Raw genomic sequence first — 16,486 nt, 5'->3', positions numbered from 1 at the left:
GCCCAACACCTGTCATATTTAAAATTTATAAACAGAGGTTGCCCACAGGGGTCACTGCTAGGACCACTCTTTTGGAACTCCGTACTTGACCAGTGGCTTACCAGAAGCTTTGACAACTACGTCAATTTTGCCTATGCAGATGACTTGATTATTTGCACTGCAGGAAGATCCAGGAGGACCCCTGAGGACCAAGCAAAGATTGTCCTGGATGACCTGGTAAGCTGGACCCTCACAATCAAATTAAAAATATCAAACACAAAAACAAAGCTAATGATCTTCAAAATCATGTTGCATTAACACAGACCCCCTAAAGTGCTCATTCACAGGAAGAAAATTCCATATGTGGCACAAACTAAACACCTTGACCTTGGCATCATACTGGATGACAGGCTCAGTTTCCAACCACACAAAACCAAAGCTTTAGTTAACAAACAAAACCAAAGCCTTCCCTGCAGCCATCATCAGGATCTCCTGTTCAGACTGGGGCCTCACCAAAAGAACCCCATCTCTCTACTATTAAGCTGTGTTCTTACCAATTGCCTCCTATGCTGCTGGGGTCTGGTTCCATAGGGTTACTAACAGCAAAATCTGGGCCAAACTCCTTTCCATGCAAAGAATCATGCTGCTTGGGATACACTGAGTACCAAGAACAACTTCAACCAATGCACTGCAGTAGTACCAGAGGGCCCTTGCCCTGGACCTATATATAGCTTATAGAGGCTGCATCTACAAACACATAAAAAGGTCTACCAACCTCACTCCGTGGAATAGACTGCAATCCTGCTACAAATATCAAACAGGAAAAAATAAACCTATGGAATAAACTCCCCTCCCTTTGGCAGGTTGGATGGGATGAAAGTCCCACAGGAGAAGTCACCAGACTTTTCATCCCAGATGTCACCGTTTACCATGAATAAGCCACATTGTAATTGGTTCTACCCATCCATGAGCACGTTCTACATCATAACAGGACAGGTTGCTCTTAAATCATAAGAGCAACCTGTCCTGTTTCAGAATGGCAACAAATTCTCAATTCAGAATGGCAACAATTCCTCACTGCTCCTGTGGGGAAGAGGAATCCTGGAACCGCATCCTATTGTTCTGCCCCAACTACGAAGAACAACAGACAAAACTTAAAAATAAGGTTCAGAACATCTCAGAAGTCAATCATTTTCAATTAGGAAGCCTTAATTGAAAATGAGACTAACTTTCAAGCCCTTCAAATCTTAACCAACGTCTTCAGCAGAAGAATGCAGTTGCTTCACCACACTTGATAATTCAACAAACTCTTGCTGAACTGTTCCCTGTGTCACCTACCAGCCATCCTGGACTTCAATTCTTTTGATCTTTGAGGTTGTTCAGAGATGTCAACCACGTGTTTTATATTATTATTATTTATTATTAATTGATTTATTATATTATTATTATTTATTATTAATTTATTTATTATATTATTATTTTTTATTCTTTTTATTTTCTTATTATTATTATTTTATTTATTTTTTTTCTACTTATTTATTTTTTTTTTTTTTCTGCTGGTACTCAGGACTGGGCATCCTGAGTACGGGATTGCTGGCATCCACTGGTAATGCACTACCTCCAGTGGATGCGAAATTTTAGTGCACTACCTCCAGTGAATGTGAAATTTTAGTGCACTACTGAGGTGCAGATAGTAGATTATGCATGGCTCCACCTGCCTTGGGACAGGCACCAGGCAGAAGTTATTCAGGTGTTGGCTGCTCACATTTCAGGCCCTGTTTACACAGATTCTGTAGTTGAGACAGAAACAATTTGTGGAGATGAAACCAAGTCCTGGAGCCACTACAAACAGGCCACATACATACACACATAAATGTCATTGAGTGTGCATACATGTATTTCTTTTACTTTTGAGCCTTTGAGAGTTTTGTTGCATTTTACAATTTTGTAAGAGAAGCTTGATCTTCTGCTGTAGTTTCTTACACAGGTTCGAATGATTATAAATCGAGAGTGTTTCTGTTAATGTATTTCTGTATTTATGTAAATAAATAATAATATATCAGATATGGTGGAGGGTATCGATATCACTCCTCTGCAATTTTTTCTTACTGGAAACAGACTACACTTCTACAACCACTTCACCTCTGATATATGACTTGGGCATATATCAGAGGCATAAAAGCATTATCCTTCAATGCCTGCACGAGGTGGGACAAAAGTCCATATGCTGTAGAATTACCATATATTTGTATGACCCTAGAGGCTCACATCTGGTATGGGCTTGGCACACCCAGGGTCCTGGGCAGGATATCATCATTCTTCTCTTCCTTGGAATCCACTTCTTTTGGATTTCTTTCTATTTCTGACTCTGTTATCTCTCTCTCAGGATACTCTTTTTTCTTTCTTTTTTTTTGCTGGTGCAGCAAAAGCCTCAGGCTTCCTTGCATTATATGGCTAATGATAATGTTCCTCTCCATTCTCCACATATTGTTTGATCCATATCATATTGACATTTTCATCCAGGATGAAGAAAAGTAGTGCACAACCCAAAACAATAGTCCCTGATGCAAGGCCATGCCAAACTGGGTGCAAATGGCGTGCTGCACCATAGTAGCAAAATTTGAAAGGTGCAGAAATTTGCCTTTAGCTAGCAGATGGTTGATTGCTGGAACAAACTTCCATCTGTTGTGGAAGTTGACAGCTTAAATAAATTCAAGGTAGAACTAGACAAACTTCTGGAGTGAATGGATGGGTGAAATGGGAGGGGTTTTTTTTGGCCGATGATGATGTATAAGCTTGCTTTCTTGCATCATATGCCTCTACTAATGCTAATGCTAAAACACTTAGCTTTCTGTTAGAATTTGAAACACTTCCGGTATCCCCGTCCCTAAAGAACTCCTGATGTGTGAATGTAGATGCACGATACTCAATTCAACACATTCAGTTTTGTCACCAATATGATCAGGATCATCAACAGTGAAACCATCGAAAGAGTGGACAAATTTCATTCCTCCCCTTCCTTCCACTATTTACATAAGTATAGAGAGTTTGATGATTTTCTTTGCATCCTTCATCAAAGATTTCTCGTAATCTGCCTTTGCTTGCCTAACCTCACGTGACTTGATTAGAGACTAGTTATATCTACCATGTGCTTCTATAGCCCAGTAATTTATATGCATCCCATGCATTTTTCTTCTCTATCATGAGTCTCATCAGTTCATCCGACATCCATTTAGGCCTATATACCTTGGCATATAGGCATATACCTTGAAGAGAGCATTTCTTATTCAGAATGAAAAGCCTAGTAGCTTCTATGATTACTTCTATGATTACCTTGAATGATTCCCATTTAGAATTTGATGATGGTAACATCTTCAGTTGATATAGAATTTCTATAGAATTTAAAAACTGTCTGAGACCACTGTCGTCACTTTTACGAAAGCAAAAGCCCTTCCCTTTATGTTTTATGGTAGTTACATCTTTAAATAAACCCAAAATCAATACACTATGATAACTGCCACCTAAAGATTGTTACTGCATGAAGAATCACTGCTGATAATCAGATCAAGAGTCATAATCTAATCATAATCAGATCAAGATCATCTGTTAACATGCTGCTGTAGAAAAAAATCAGCCAATAAATCAAAAAAAGACTTTCTAGTCTATGCACTAGCCTTAAATTGTCTTAAACAATTGTCTTAAATTTTGTGCTTAACTAAAAGCATAATCCCCCTCTCCAATCCTGTCTGTCCTTTCTGTACACGTTGTTCTTTGTACTCATCAGAGTCATTAGGCCTATGGCACACTCGTACTCTCTTTTTGCTTTATCAGTGCTTATGTTACACCAAACTGTCTCAACAATTGCACTAGCCTCAAATTGTCTTAAATTTTGTGCTTCTTAACTAAAAGCATAATCCTCCCCTCCAATCCTATCTATCCTTTCTGTACATGTTGTATTCCCCACATTCAAATTATGCACCCTTTATATCTGAGTGGCCCAACATTTCTGATATCCCAACAATGTCAGCATTTGATGTCTTTGACCAGCACCTCAAATCTGTATATAAAACAATATTTTACTTTTCATGTGCACACTTTTTGCTTTCAGCAAGACAGGACTAACGCTATTGTGTCATACTACAACAAAGGGATTGACACATCTGTCTTAAAGATACTATTACGAACTCTTAATAAAAGAATATTTATAGTGCTTTAAATTTTTAGTTTAATGATTTTAATTTTTAGAATTCTACATGTCTCAAGGCAACAATTCAATTTTTTCAAAAGTCTCTACAGCTTTTAGGAATGTTGTTAATAATGACACTAATAGAAAAGAGAAAGATCGTATCAGAAAGGCTGAGAAGAAAAGAAAAGATCTTGAGAAAAAGATTTTTAAGTGCTGTTTCATAGCAACTTAGCAACACAAAAATCCTGATATCGAAGAAAACAAAGCGATTATTGAAAAATATGAAAATAATAAATTAAAGGCTTCACAATTAAGAAAGGAAAGATACGAAAAATGATATAATGTTTTATATCACAAGACTACGTGTAGTGTAAATAAGGAAGAAATGTCTGGTTTGTGAACATGCCATAGGTGACACAGCTGGATCGAAAGCATATATTCCATGAATTCATATGTATTCAAACGAAGGAGAACACAGTTTCCTGTGAAATTTGCTTTTAGTACAAGAATAAACAAAAGTCAAGGTCAAACATTATCTAAAGATGGTGTTTACTTAACATCACCATGTTTTTCACGTGGACAATTGAAGGCAGCTAAAATCTCTTTGTATTAACGGAAAATGAATCAAAAATGCTGAAGAATGGGGTGTGGGAGATTTCCCCACAAAAAAAAATTTAAATATAAAAACGTATTCAGGTTCATGTGACACAAGGCAAAAGGGAGCAAAGCGACCTTCTGACTTGTTCATCAAATTTATTTACCATGCTCCTAGCATGGTGTACATACAAGTATACATGCACTTGTTCTTACTCTTAGTTACCCTCACATAGTCCATTTATTTTTTTGTTCCACAATGACTCCCAGCAGTCCTTGAAATCCCTGGCACCTTGCTTTCCAGGCTGCTGCTCATTCCAATAGAAGCAGTGTAAGAATCACTTTCAACTCTACATGCAGCTATTGTTAATCTAATTAGTCTGTGTATCCCCCCAGGCTAGCAATTTTCCAACACACCTAATACTGATACACCTAGATAGCATCAACAAATATTCTTGAACCCTTTCTATTTAAGTGTATCCCACCATTCCTCTCATGTTTACAATCATAGACCACTCTAAGAAAAATACTACCCAATGAGCCTTACACAACCTCCCCAAGGTCGAGCTGATTGACAAGCATCTCACCATACAATCCCTCCTAATGTGTCTGGGCACAATTGCAGACACTTTCAAATTAACCCTAACTTGCAACATTTTTTTTTCAACATTGCTCTGTACTTGTTAAGTATGCAGATCTGCTTGTCTTAATGTCAACATTAGTGCCGGCATGTACAACATCACCTTTTGTGCCCTTAAAGATGATATCTGTTCTACAACATAATGAACTTTTGCCCCTGGCAGATATACTCTGGTTCTTAAATGAAATTCTCAAAAATGGAAAAATTACATTCTCTGATGCACATACAATTAACAATATATAGCAAGAAATATTCATTTATAGTGTGGCCACAATTCTTTAAGAAATCAAAAGTAATCCAACAGACCCTATGAGTAGGCTGCAACATCTGCTACACCCTATTCAATATCTATTTCTTTTTTTTTTTTTTTTCTTTTTTTTTTATGAAAACCCTAAACATGAGAGGTATTAGAACCTATAGTACTTAGTACCATGCTTGTGTTGGAGGCTGAGAAGATGAAAGAAGATATTTGTTGACATTAGACGAACTTCTGTAGACTGTAATTTTCAGGAAATACGATGAAGGACAGTTGTTCCAAAAAACCGCAGTTGTATGAATAAACGAGAAAGATGAAAAGTTGGTTCTGTGAATTTGAAGTTGGACAGTAAATGGGATGTTGGCTGGTGGCACAATGTGTTTGGACTGTTTTGAAAGAGAGAGCAGAAATTAAAGAAGCCAATTCAAAAGAACAGTGCCCATGGAAGTATCTGTAGAAAAGGCATGCAGCAGAAACAGTACGTCTATGAGACAGAGTGGAGATATTCTGTTAGAGAGGAGTCATTAATTAACCAGGGTTTTTTAGGAGCATTAGCAACTATGGCCATATTGCTCCGGGGATATGCGGTGGTCATTCCTCACCTTTCCACATCCTCCGTATTTGGTGGTCACGGGTTCGAACCCCAGTCTAATCAAGAAGAATTTGTTACGCACTGCTGCTCCTGCCCACCTGGCTATGGAGGCACCTGTGATCTGAGGAACCTAAAGGACTACTCACTTCGACCGTGTATTTAGAAGGGTTGTTTGTGAGAAAAAGTTCGAGCATGTTGGCTGTACGGTTAGGATTGCCTGGTATTCTTGTAGGTAAATGAACAATCTGTGCAAGGTCATTAGAAATTGCAAAAGCCTCAGCATCTCGACCAGCTGGGTCGGTGTGGCTAGAAAACGGAAGATAACTGGAGTTGTGAACATTGAAATCACCAAGGAAAATTACTTCACTGTTAGGAAAGTTGGACTGGAGGAAGTCAAGTTGCAAAGAGAGAAGTCAAAGTGAATAGTGGAGTTGGGAGAACGGTAGAGACAACAGATGAATTTGACAATGAGGTAGAGAGATTTTATGCCAGAGAAGATCAAAGAGAGGAGATTCCAAATTACTAATTCTCTGAAAGAGAACATCGGAATGGACATACGCACAAGTACCACCTTTGAGGCGAAAGGAATCATACAGTGAATAATTTGGGCAACTGAGATAAGCAGTAGTTGAATTAAATGATAACAGATTCTGTCAGAAAAAGTACATGGGGTTTTGCAAGCTGCAAATGGAAATGGACATCATTGAGATTAGAATTGAAACCACGTATATTTGTGAATATAAGAATTTGACAAAACAAATGGCCTTCAGTCCCCAGCAGCTTTCACTCCCCTTCTTACGGCAGCGAGAGGATCAGAGTGGAAGCAGAGTCTGCTAAGAATCTCTGGGTACGACCAGACTGCCGTGCACGCAAACTGAACTTGGCCTGTTATAACGTAAGATCACTCATTGGTGAAGACAGGATATTAGAGCTGGAAAAGGAATTAGAAAATGTGAATTGGAATATCATCGGTTTGGCTGAAACAAGAAGCAGAAATTAATCACTTATAAATTTATCAAGTGGAAATCTGCTGTACACCAATGGAAACAGTGAAAGGAGTGAAGGTGGAGTTGGGTTTCTGGTCCATAAAGATTTAAAAAACAACATTTTGAAATTCAAAAGTACATCAACAAGGGTGTCAAGACTAATACTCAAGATTTCTAAGAGGTACAAGCTAAAGGTTATAATGATTTATGCACCAACATCGAGCCATGATGATGAAGAGGTTGAAGAAATGGAGTCTTCTAGATGAGCACCGAAATGGAGTCTTCTAGATGAGCAGCAAACCCACTACACTATTATTATGGGGGACTTCAATGCTAAGGTTGGAAAAAGACAAAACAGCGCCGAAAGGGGAACTATAGAAAATTTTGGAATTGGTGAAAGAAATGAAAGAGGTGAAAGACTTGTGGAATTTCCAGAATCTCAAGGATTGTCAGTAATGAACACTTTTTTCAAGAAAAGGATGAACAGAAAGTGGACATGGAAGAGTGCCACCCCAGGTGCATTTCTTGTGTTTATCTTCAACAATTTCTCCTCCACTTTACTCTCAGTTATTACAAGATTCTCTAGCTTTCTGCCAGAGTTGAATACACCTCTGGCATTCCCCTCACTGAATAACTCCTGATGTGTGAATGTCGATGCAAAATATTCATTTAGTTTGTTAGCTACCTGAGCAGGATCATCAACAGTTGACCCATCGATATCAAGACCAATCTGACCAATCTGATTCATCCCCTTTCTTCTAGAGTTTACATAACTAAAGAACTCTTTGCTGTTTTTCTTTGCATCCCTTGCCAAAGATTTCTCGTAATCTGCCTTCGCCTGCCTAACCTCCCTTGTAACTTGGTTACTGATCAACTTGTATCTATCATAGGCTTCTGTATCACGTGTTAATTTGTATGTATCCCATGCATTTTTCTCCTCTGCCATATGTCTCATTAGTTCATCTGACATCCATTTAGGCCTAAACCTTGAACAATATTTCTTAGTTGGTATGTAAAGCCTAGTAGCTTCCAAGATAAGTTCTTTGAATGCTTCCCATTTTGAATTTTCTGTTGGTAACATCATCATTTGGTCCCACTGTATAGAATTTAAATACTGTCCCAGTCCATCGTAGTCGCCTTTACGAAAGCAATAACCCTTCCCTTTACCCCTAATGGTAGTTACCTCTTTGAGTAAATCCCACTTCAGCACACTGTGATCACTGCCACCTAGTGGTTCATTTATGTGCAGATTCTTAATGCATGAAGAATCACTACTGATAATCAAATCAAGAGTATTACTCCCTCTAGTTGCCTCCCGAACATGCTGATGTAGAAAATCCGCCATTATAAGACTCTGATTTACTGGCCCACTCTATTTCCCTGTACAGTTTCTTATTATACTCATCAGAGTCATTAGGCCTATAGTACACTCCTACTCTCAATTTTGATCTCCCAATGCTTATGTCACACCAAACTGACTCGACAATGCACTGTCCAGAGATGTTGACTGGCTTCACTTCCTTGGATTTTATGTATTTCTTAACTAATAGCATAACCCCTCCTCCCTTCCTATCCTGTATATTCTTTCTGTACACATTGTACTCCCCAAATTCCACTTCTGCATTCCTTATAAGCTCTGTGACACCACGTCTCTGAAATCCCAACAATATCTGCCTTTGATGTTTTGAGCAATATCTCAAAGTCATCAAATTTATTTACTAAACCTGTTTACTTGTGTTTACTTGTACCCATGTGTTTACTTGTACCCCAATGATTCCCAGCAGTCTCTGAAATATCCTGCATCTTATTTTCCAGGCTGCTCCTCATTCCAATAGAAGCAGTGGAAGAATCACTTTCACCTCTGCCAGTGGCTACTGTTAATCTATTAGTCCTTGTATCTCCCCAATCTAGCAGTTTTCCGACCCACCTAACACTGCCTCGATAGCATCAGAAAACATTCTTGCACCCTTTCTATTTAAGTGTATCCCATCCCTGTAGAAGCAGTCTCTCCTGTTAACAAGTACAGACCAGGCTGAAAAAAATTCTACCCCTTGAGCCTTGCACAATCTTTCCAGGGCCGAACTGATCGACAGGCCTTTCATCATATACTCCCTCCTATCGGGTCTGGGCAGAATTGCAGACACTTTCAAATTCAACCCTAATTCACAGCTTTTTTTCAACAGTGACCTGTACTTGTTAAGTAATTCCGCCGGTCTCCAACTCTTATCCTCACTTCATCCTCACTAACAGAAGATATATTGTGAATGATGTTACCATCATGAATAAGGTAAATGTTGGAAGTGATCACAGAATGGTAAGATGTACACTTGATATAGATGTAGGAAAGGGAAAAACTGACTTGAGTAAATAATACAAAGGTCTTTGAGATAACAGAAGAGGAGAAAAAGCAGTATGTACTGGAACTTAAGAACAAGTTTCAGCTTCTGCAGACTGCTCAGGACCTAGATATCGATGAGGAATATTACAACTTTCTGAAAGTGATAAAGCCCAAGAAACCTATAGGGAAAAAGAAATCCAAAGAAGAAAAAATTAGTCAAGAAACACTTGTTATGATGAACCGAAGGCAAAAAATGAAGAGCAAGATTTTCAGGAAAAAATTTAGTATACTGAGTTTCAAGGAAAAAATTTAGTATACTGAGTTATGCAAAGCCATTAGAAAGAGACTCATAAGAAGATTTAACACAAGAAAAGTAGAACAAGCATTCAAGGAAAACAAAGGATTTAAATCAGCAGCCATGAGCAGTAATACAGAAAGACAAATGATACTGAAACTGAAGAATAGCGATGGTGTACTTATAAACAGCAGAGAAGGCATAATTCAAATAGCAGAAGACTACTATAGAGAATTATACAAGGAGCAAGGAAATGATGCCAGCAGTGGGGAAAATGGATTACAAAGTAGCAACACATACGACATACCTGATGAGGTAGAACATGCATTGAAGAAAATGAAGAATCAGAAAGCCCTGGGGGAAGATGAAGTTACTGTAGAGTTGTTAAAATTGAGAGGAAGAGACATAACACAAAAACTGGCAAGGCTCTTCACAAAGTGCATTAGAAAAGGTGTGACGCCTAAGCAGTGGAATAATGCAATCATAGTTTTGCTGCATAAGAAAGGAGATAAATCAGAAATTGGAAATTACAGACCAATTAGCTTGTTATCCCACATCTACAAGTTGTTCACAAGAGTCATTACTAACAGATTAGAAAGAATACTTGATGAGAATCAACCGAAAGAGCAAGCTGGCTTTAAGACAGGATTCTCAACTATGGATCACCTTCATGTAATATCACAGCTAATGGAGAAAGCAAATGAATATAAAACACCATTATGCCTGGCATTTGTGGATTATGAAAAGGCATTTGACCCCATACAGCATAAGGCAATGTTTCGGGCACTGCAAAGACAAGGCATAGATACCCTACATATTATGATTTTGAAGAAAATATATGAGAGTGCTACCTCCTTTATTAGACTAGACAAAGACAGTAAGAAATCTAAAATCGAGAAAGGAGTTCAACAAGAGGAGACAATATCTGCGAAGCTGTTTACTGCTGCCCTTGAGGAAGCTTTCAGAAGATTAGACTGGTCGCAGAAAGGAGTCAATGTGAACGGAGAGTACCTAAACCATTTACGATTTGCAGATGACATTGTGGTCATAAGCCACGATCCCAAAGAATTAGAGGAAAATCTTAATCAGTTATGCACAGTTAGTAAGGATTTTGGACTAAAGATGAATATGGCTAAAACAAAAGTAATGATGAACAAGTATGCCACAGAAAGGGAAATAATGATTGAAGTAGCAGTAATTGAAAAGGTGGAGTCATATACTTATCTGAGACAAGTTACAGTCAGTTCTCGTATAGCACGATAGTTGTGTTCCTAGAAACCTTCGTGCAATATAAATAACAGGCCCTATGGGAAAAATAGGGTTAGGTGCCAACCACCCAAGATTGAACACACATTTGTAACCAAAATATTACCAAACACAATAAATAATCGTAATAAAATACGTAATAAAATATTGCCAATACTTTTCCTTCTATCGTAAGCAAACTTGTTTTTTTGTTTGGTTTTCTATCCAAAGAGATGACAGCCGTTCCATCTCTTCCAATTCTTTGTGTCTTAATCTAATAGATTTTAATTACACTTTGAGTTGTTCCTGCTATGAAAGTTGTTTTTATTTTCTCTGCATTCTTTGTAATTCTCGGCATTGTCTCATTTAGGTCTGTAGCATGTGCAATATCACATGATCTTTCATTTCGCTCAAAGCATTTCACAACTTCATATTTTTTCTCTATCGACAGAGGCGAACTGGCCATAAGCCTTACCGGGGAAACCCCGGTGGGCCAGAGGCCGGTGTGATTTTGGCCATAAACCATAGTATGAGGCCACTATAAATTTTACCACGTAAGAATTTTTGACCCAGTCCACCTCTGTTTATCGATATTGCTTTTCTTTTTCTCTCCGAATCTACAGTGTCTTCAACAGGACACTTCCTTTTCACACCTTTTAAGTATTTTACTATTTTTAGGGAATAAAGCACAATTACAAAACGAGGAGGCATGCTTGATACACATAAACAAAGCTGCCCGCATGTAGCAACTGAATAAACAAACCGTAAAGGCAGAGACACACTATGAACACCTCACATTTTACTAAAGCACATTTCTGGGGGTTACTACCATAAAACAATAAAAACAATTTCCAGTTGCATTTCTGCTAGTGGAATCTGTTATAAACTGGTAGTAAACTCGATCTAATTGCATTTGCAATTATACCGATAGCTGGAATTGTGTTGGTTTTTACGTTATTATGGTGAAATGTATTTCCCCTTCACTGATATAAAAAACATAAATACATTTTCAGAATCTTCTCTTCATTCCTATCGTGTTGTGTTCGGTTGGGGTGATTCTGCGTTCGACTGCCATTTCTTGTAAACACAAAGACGCGTGCATAAGCAAATTTGGTTCGTGTTATATAAGATAACGTTCCCCTATTTATAAATCGTGTATGATCGAATTCGTGTAGTGTAAACACGTGTTATACGAGGACTGACTGTATTAGCTGTAATAATGATAAATGGCTGGAAGTCAAGAGAAGAATAAATTTTGCATGGATAGCATTCAGGAAATATAGTCACATACTGAAGAGCAATATCCCAGTTTGTCTGAAACGTAAAATAATGAACCAATGTATACTCCCACCATGACTTATGGAAGTGAAACTTGGGCATTCACCAAAAGAATGGAAGAGAAGCTGAGAACTACACAGCGAAGAATGGAACGAATTATATTGGGAATCAGACTGTTAGATAAGAAGAGAAACACATGGATTAGGCAGCAAACTCAAAACTAAAGAACTAAAATGGTCTTGGGCAGGACACATAGCTCGAAGACATGATGACAGATGGACTAAGAAAATAACAGAATGGTACCCAAGAGGAGCTAGAAGAAAACCTGGAAGACAAAGGCGGAGATGGATAGATGAAATTCATGAGTTTGTGGGTAGTAAATGGATGGCCAGTGTTCAAAACAGAAGGAACTGGAAAGTTGCTGGAGAGTTCTTCATCCTGCAGTGGATTGAAAATGGCTGATGATGATGATATTTGTGAAATGAACTAGGAAGTGTTTCTCTGGGAATTCATTAACCAAACAACTTATTTCAACATTTTATAAAAGTGGTTTGTGCTGCAGGTGGATTTTTGTTTGTTGTTTGTTTGTTTGTTTGGGGATTTATTATGTGTATCAGCATCTGTGGCCATAGTGCATCACTGCAGGTGGAATATTTAAGGCTACTTCATCAGGTATAGTTTCAAAATTATGGGACTATACCTCATTCTGCCATCATTGTGTAAGAACTGGCCATGGCTAGTAAATTTTACCTGCCCATCTTCACTTGCACTCTCAAACTGCAGATCCATCATTACGTGACAGTAAATTATCTTACAGGTTTATAAAACATAAAATGGCAAAAAAAGGCACAAACATGTAGGGAATCAATGCATGCATACACCCCAAGTTATATTTGTTGTCAATACACAATTCAAATGAATGTCAGTCAATTCAAATGTATACCACTTTACTTTCACATTGGTCACTCAGCTATGTCAAGCAGCTCTCAATATCCATTTCAACTGAGCTTAAGCATATTAGTTCAACTAATTTTCATGGATAGTTATACCTCTTTCATACGTGGGTTTTATATCAGTCAACAAGGAATAATGAAAAGGAAAGGATTGATTTATTTTTTTCTCAAGGAATGTCTAATAATTTTGACAGGGCAGTATGCATGCACATATGAACCTGGTGTGTAAAATTATATACTTACGCCCAAAAATCTTCTACTGTGTCAAATGAAGTAATTTCCATAAGATTTTCTTCCCATGATTTATTTCTATCATTTTTATAGAACCATAGCGTCCACTTGTTTTGAAGGGGGTGTTTAACTTCTAAAATCTCATCAGCAGTGCTCTAGAAATTAAACAAAAAATGTAATAATAAAATAAAAAAAACTCTCTCTCTCTCTCTCTCACACACACACACACACACACACACACACACACACACACACACACACACACACACACACACACACACACACACACACACACACACACACAAGCATGTGCACACCATGTACCAAACTTAGATATATAAAGGATAAGAGCATCATGAATGAGCAAAAAAAGTTATTGCTATTGCATACTTGGCAGCATATAATACCTGCTAACACGACCACAACAAGGTTTTTGGGAAATTAAGTTATGCTTGTACTCTGGAAAAGCACAATAGGATATTAACTTCAAAGTTCCAGCATTCATCACACTTTCAAAACTGTGCTGCTGCAAAGAAGCAACATTCTCTAAGGTGTGCCACAAGATTAATGAAACCCAATTCAGTGCAATGGCAATCACACAGATGTACCATGAATCATGAGTATACTGAAATTTAACTCTAAGGGTAACTCAAATAAGAAAAGTTTCATAAGAACAGCACTGGAGCAACCTATCATCAAGTCAATTAATAACTCCAACTACAATTTTTAAAAATACATATCATACTAGAAAATGTAACAAATGTTTTTCCAGAGAACTATTCTTAACACTTCCATAATGAACATCATTGCAAGAAAAATATGTGATTACTTGAACTCCATATACAAACCTACACACCCACACAGGGGGGGGGGGGGGGGTTGCAACAGATTACAGAGCATTCATCTAATGCTGGGGTGGCTTCCTTTATACAACCACAAACATCAACTAGAAAGAAGACTGTCCAGCTGAAGTTTGTTATCTGTGATTTTAAACACCTTTGTGTGAAATCACAGATAACAGTGGCAATGGTGAAAAGAAAGAGCCATTCTAAAAATCATTGTACGTAAAACAGTACGTTAAACCTTTTCTGGAGTGAATTTCTTGAAAATGACTAGGCAGCGAGTTTTTTGCTAATGGTAGTAAAATTCTGAATGGTTACTGATCATAAAAACAAAAATTTTTTTATATAAATGCTTTAAAGACTAATTTGTTGCTATGTTCACTTAGTTGTGCGAAATAAGATTGAATGTTTTATAAGAATCAAATCAGAATTTTTAAAAAAACAGAAAAGAATTTTTAAAAAAAAACTGTAAAAAAACAAAAACACAAATCATTCACTGTTACTTCCTTTTTTATGTTAATACTATCTTCTGCATCTATTTACATATCACCTGATTCAATTTCATCAACTTCCAAATCTGAATTATCTATATAATATCGGTGTGGATACACCACAGTTAACCCATAAAATTAAACTAGGTATGTAGCACATACAGGCATCGTTTAATTATATCTCATATTGTGGCTACCTTCACAATGAGATACCAAGTATTGCACTACTTCGAATAAGTAACACTTCTCTAGTAGAGAAGACTACCGTTACTTATTCTCGGTGGGCACCACCCAGAGGGCACCGTTTCAAAGCTTGTTGGCCTTTCATCGGTGGGTGGGCAGGTACCCTGGTAATACAAATATGCTATCACAGTTGCAAAGTTAATTCCACAATATGAGAGATGCCAAATGGTGAACAGAATGATAACTGAATGATAATGAATAATACTTTAAACCCATATGGAATTATGCCTTGTGCATTTAGTCTTCAAATACAGTATAATATGAGTTTTAATTGAAACGATGCCTTTATGTGCTACATACCTAGTTTAATTTTATGGGTTAACTGTGGTGTATCCACACCGATAAATATTATGGCTACCTTCTCGTGAAGGTAGCCATAATATGAGTTTTAATTAAAACGATGCCTTTACATGTGCAGTTTAATTTTATAGGTTAACTATGGTGTATCTACACTGATATTATATAGTTAATTTAAACCCATATGGAATTATGCCTTGTGCATTTAGTCTTCAAATACAGATCTGAATTATAGAAATTTTCAACTTTTCTAAGCCCAAATTAGACAACAGTTGACAGGCATGCTCTTTCTCATCCTCAGATTTTAAAATATATTTTTATATTGCCAACTTATCTCTATATCTTATTAACTGTGTCCAAAATTAACATATTTTCTGGACTATAAGACACTTTTTCTTTGAAAAGGGGTGCCTAAAATTCCCCTGTAAATGCATGGAAGCGATGTCTTTTGCATGTTCAGAGCAGCAGTATGGCCAGAATGTCTAGGTGATCTAAAAAAAAGAGCTAACTCTTTCAATGTATGGCCATTTCAAATCACATATAAGAGGCAACAAAAAGGATGGTTGCTGAATTAAACATGGAGTTAGTTTATTCCAGGAGGCCTTAGCCAACTGCAGTCATTGAACATCTCAATTAACGAATCTGTCAAAGTATTCAAGTGTGAGGAGTAGAAATGGACAGGGGGCACCAAATCACAATTTAAAACCAACAGGGAAAATGAAGTGACTAATCATTTCCCAGTTATGCAAATGAGCGAAAAGTTAGTGAGAGTATGTGAAACACGAGACAATTGACATGTCTTTGAATAAATGTGACTCAGAAATGTTCTTGATGGCCCTCAATGATGATAAACTCTTTGTAAAAAACTGAAGGAATCCATTTTCTGTAATGAAAACAAATTTCTATTGATGGATTCAGCAACATCACCACACAAATTTCTTTAGATGCTGCACAGGACTACAAAATATGTAATACATTTTTCTCATTTACTATTCCAATAAAGCATAATTTCGGTATACGGAAAAGTGTCCATTATATTA

At 37.3% G+C, this 16,486-nt stretch overlaps 1 protein-coding gene across 2 annotated transcripts in view; it reads right to left on the bottom strand.

Annotated features, from left to right (window-relative positions):
• The window catches only part of LOC150081743 (eukaryotic translation initiation factor 4E-like), a 221,544-nt gene that overhangs the window by 180,533 nt on the left and 24,525 nt on the right, over positions 1–16,486 (bottom strand). For both annotated transcript variants that reach the window (XM_090379610.1, XM_090379608.1), the window contains exon 2: positions 13,586–13,728. In XM_090379610.1, coding sequence (XP_090235736.1) covers positions 13,586–13,728 — 143 coding nt within the window. The remainder of the gene's footprint in view (positions 1–13,585; positions 13,729–16,486) is intronic.

Source organism: Mastigoproctus giganteus, chromosome 8 (assembly GCF_048544385.1).
Source record: "Mastigoproctus giganteus isolate SK-2022 chromosome 8, ASM4854438v1, whole genome shotgun sequence".
NCBI lineage: Eukaryota > Metazoa > Arthropoda > Arachnida > Uropygi > Thelyphonidae > Mastigoproctus > Mastigoproctus giganteus.
This window is presented reverse-complemented; position numbering and strand designations above follow the sequence as displayed.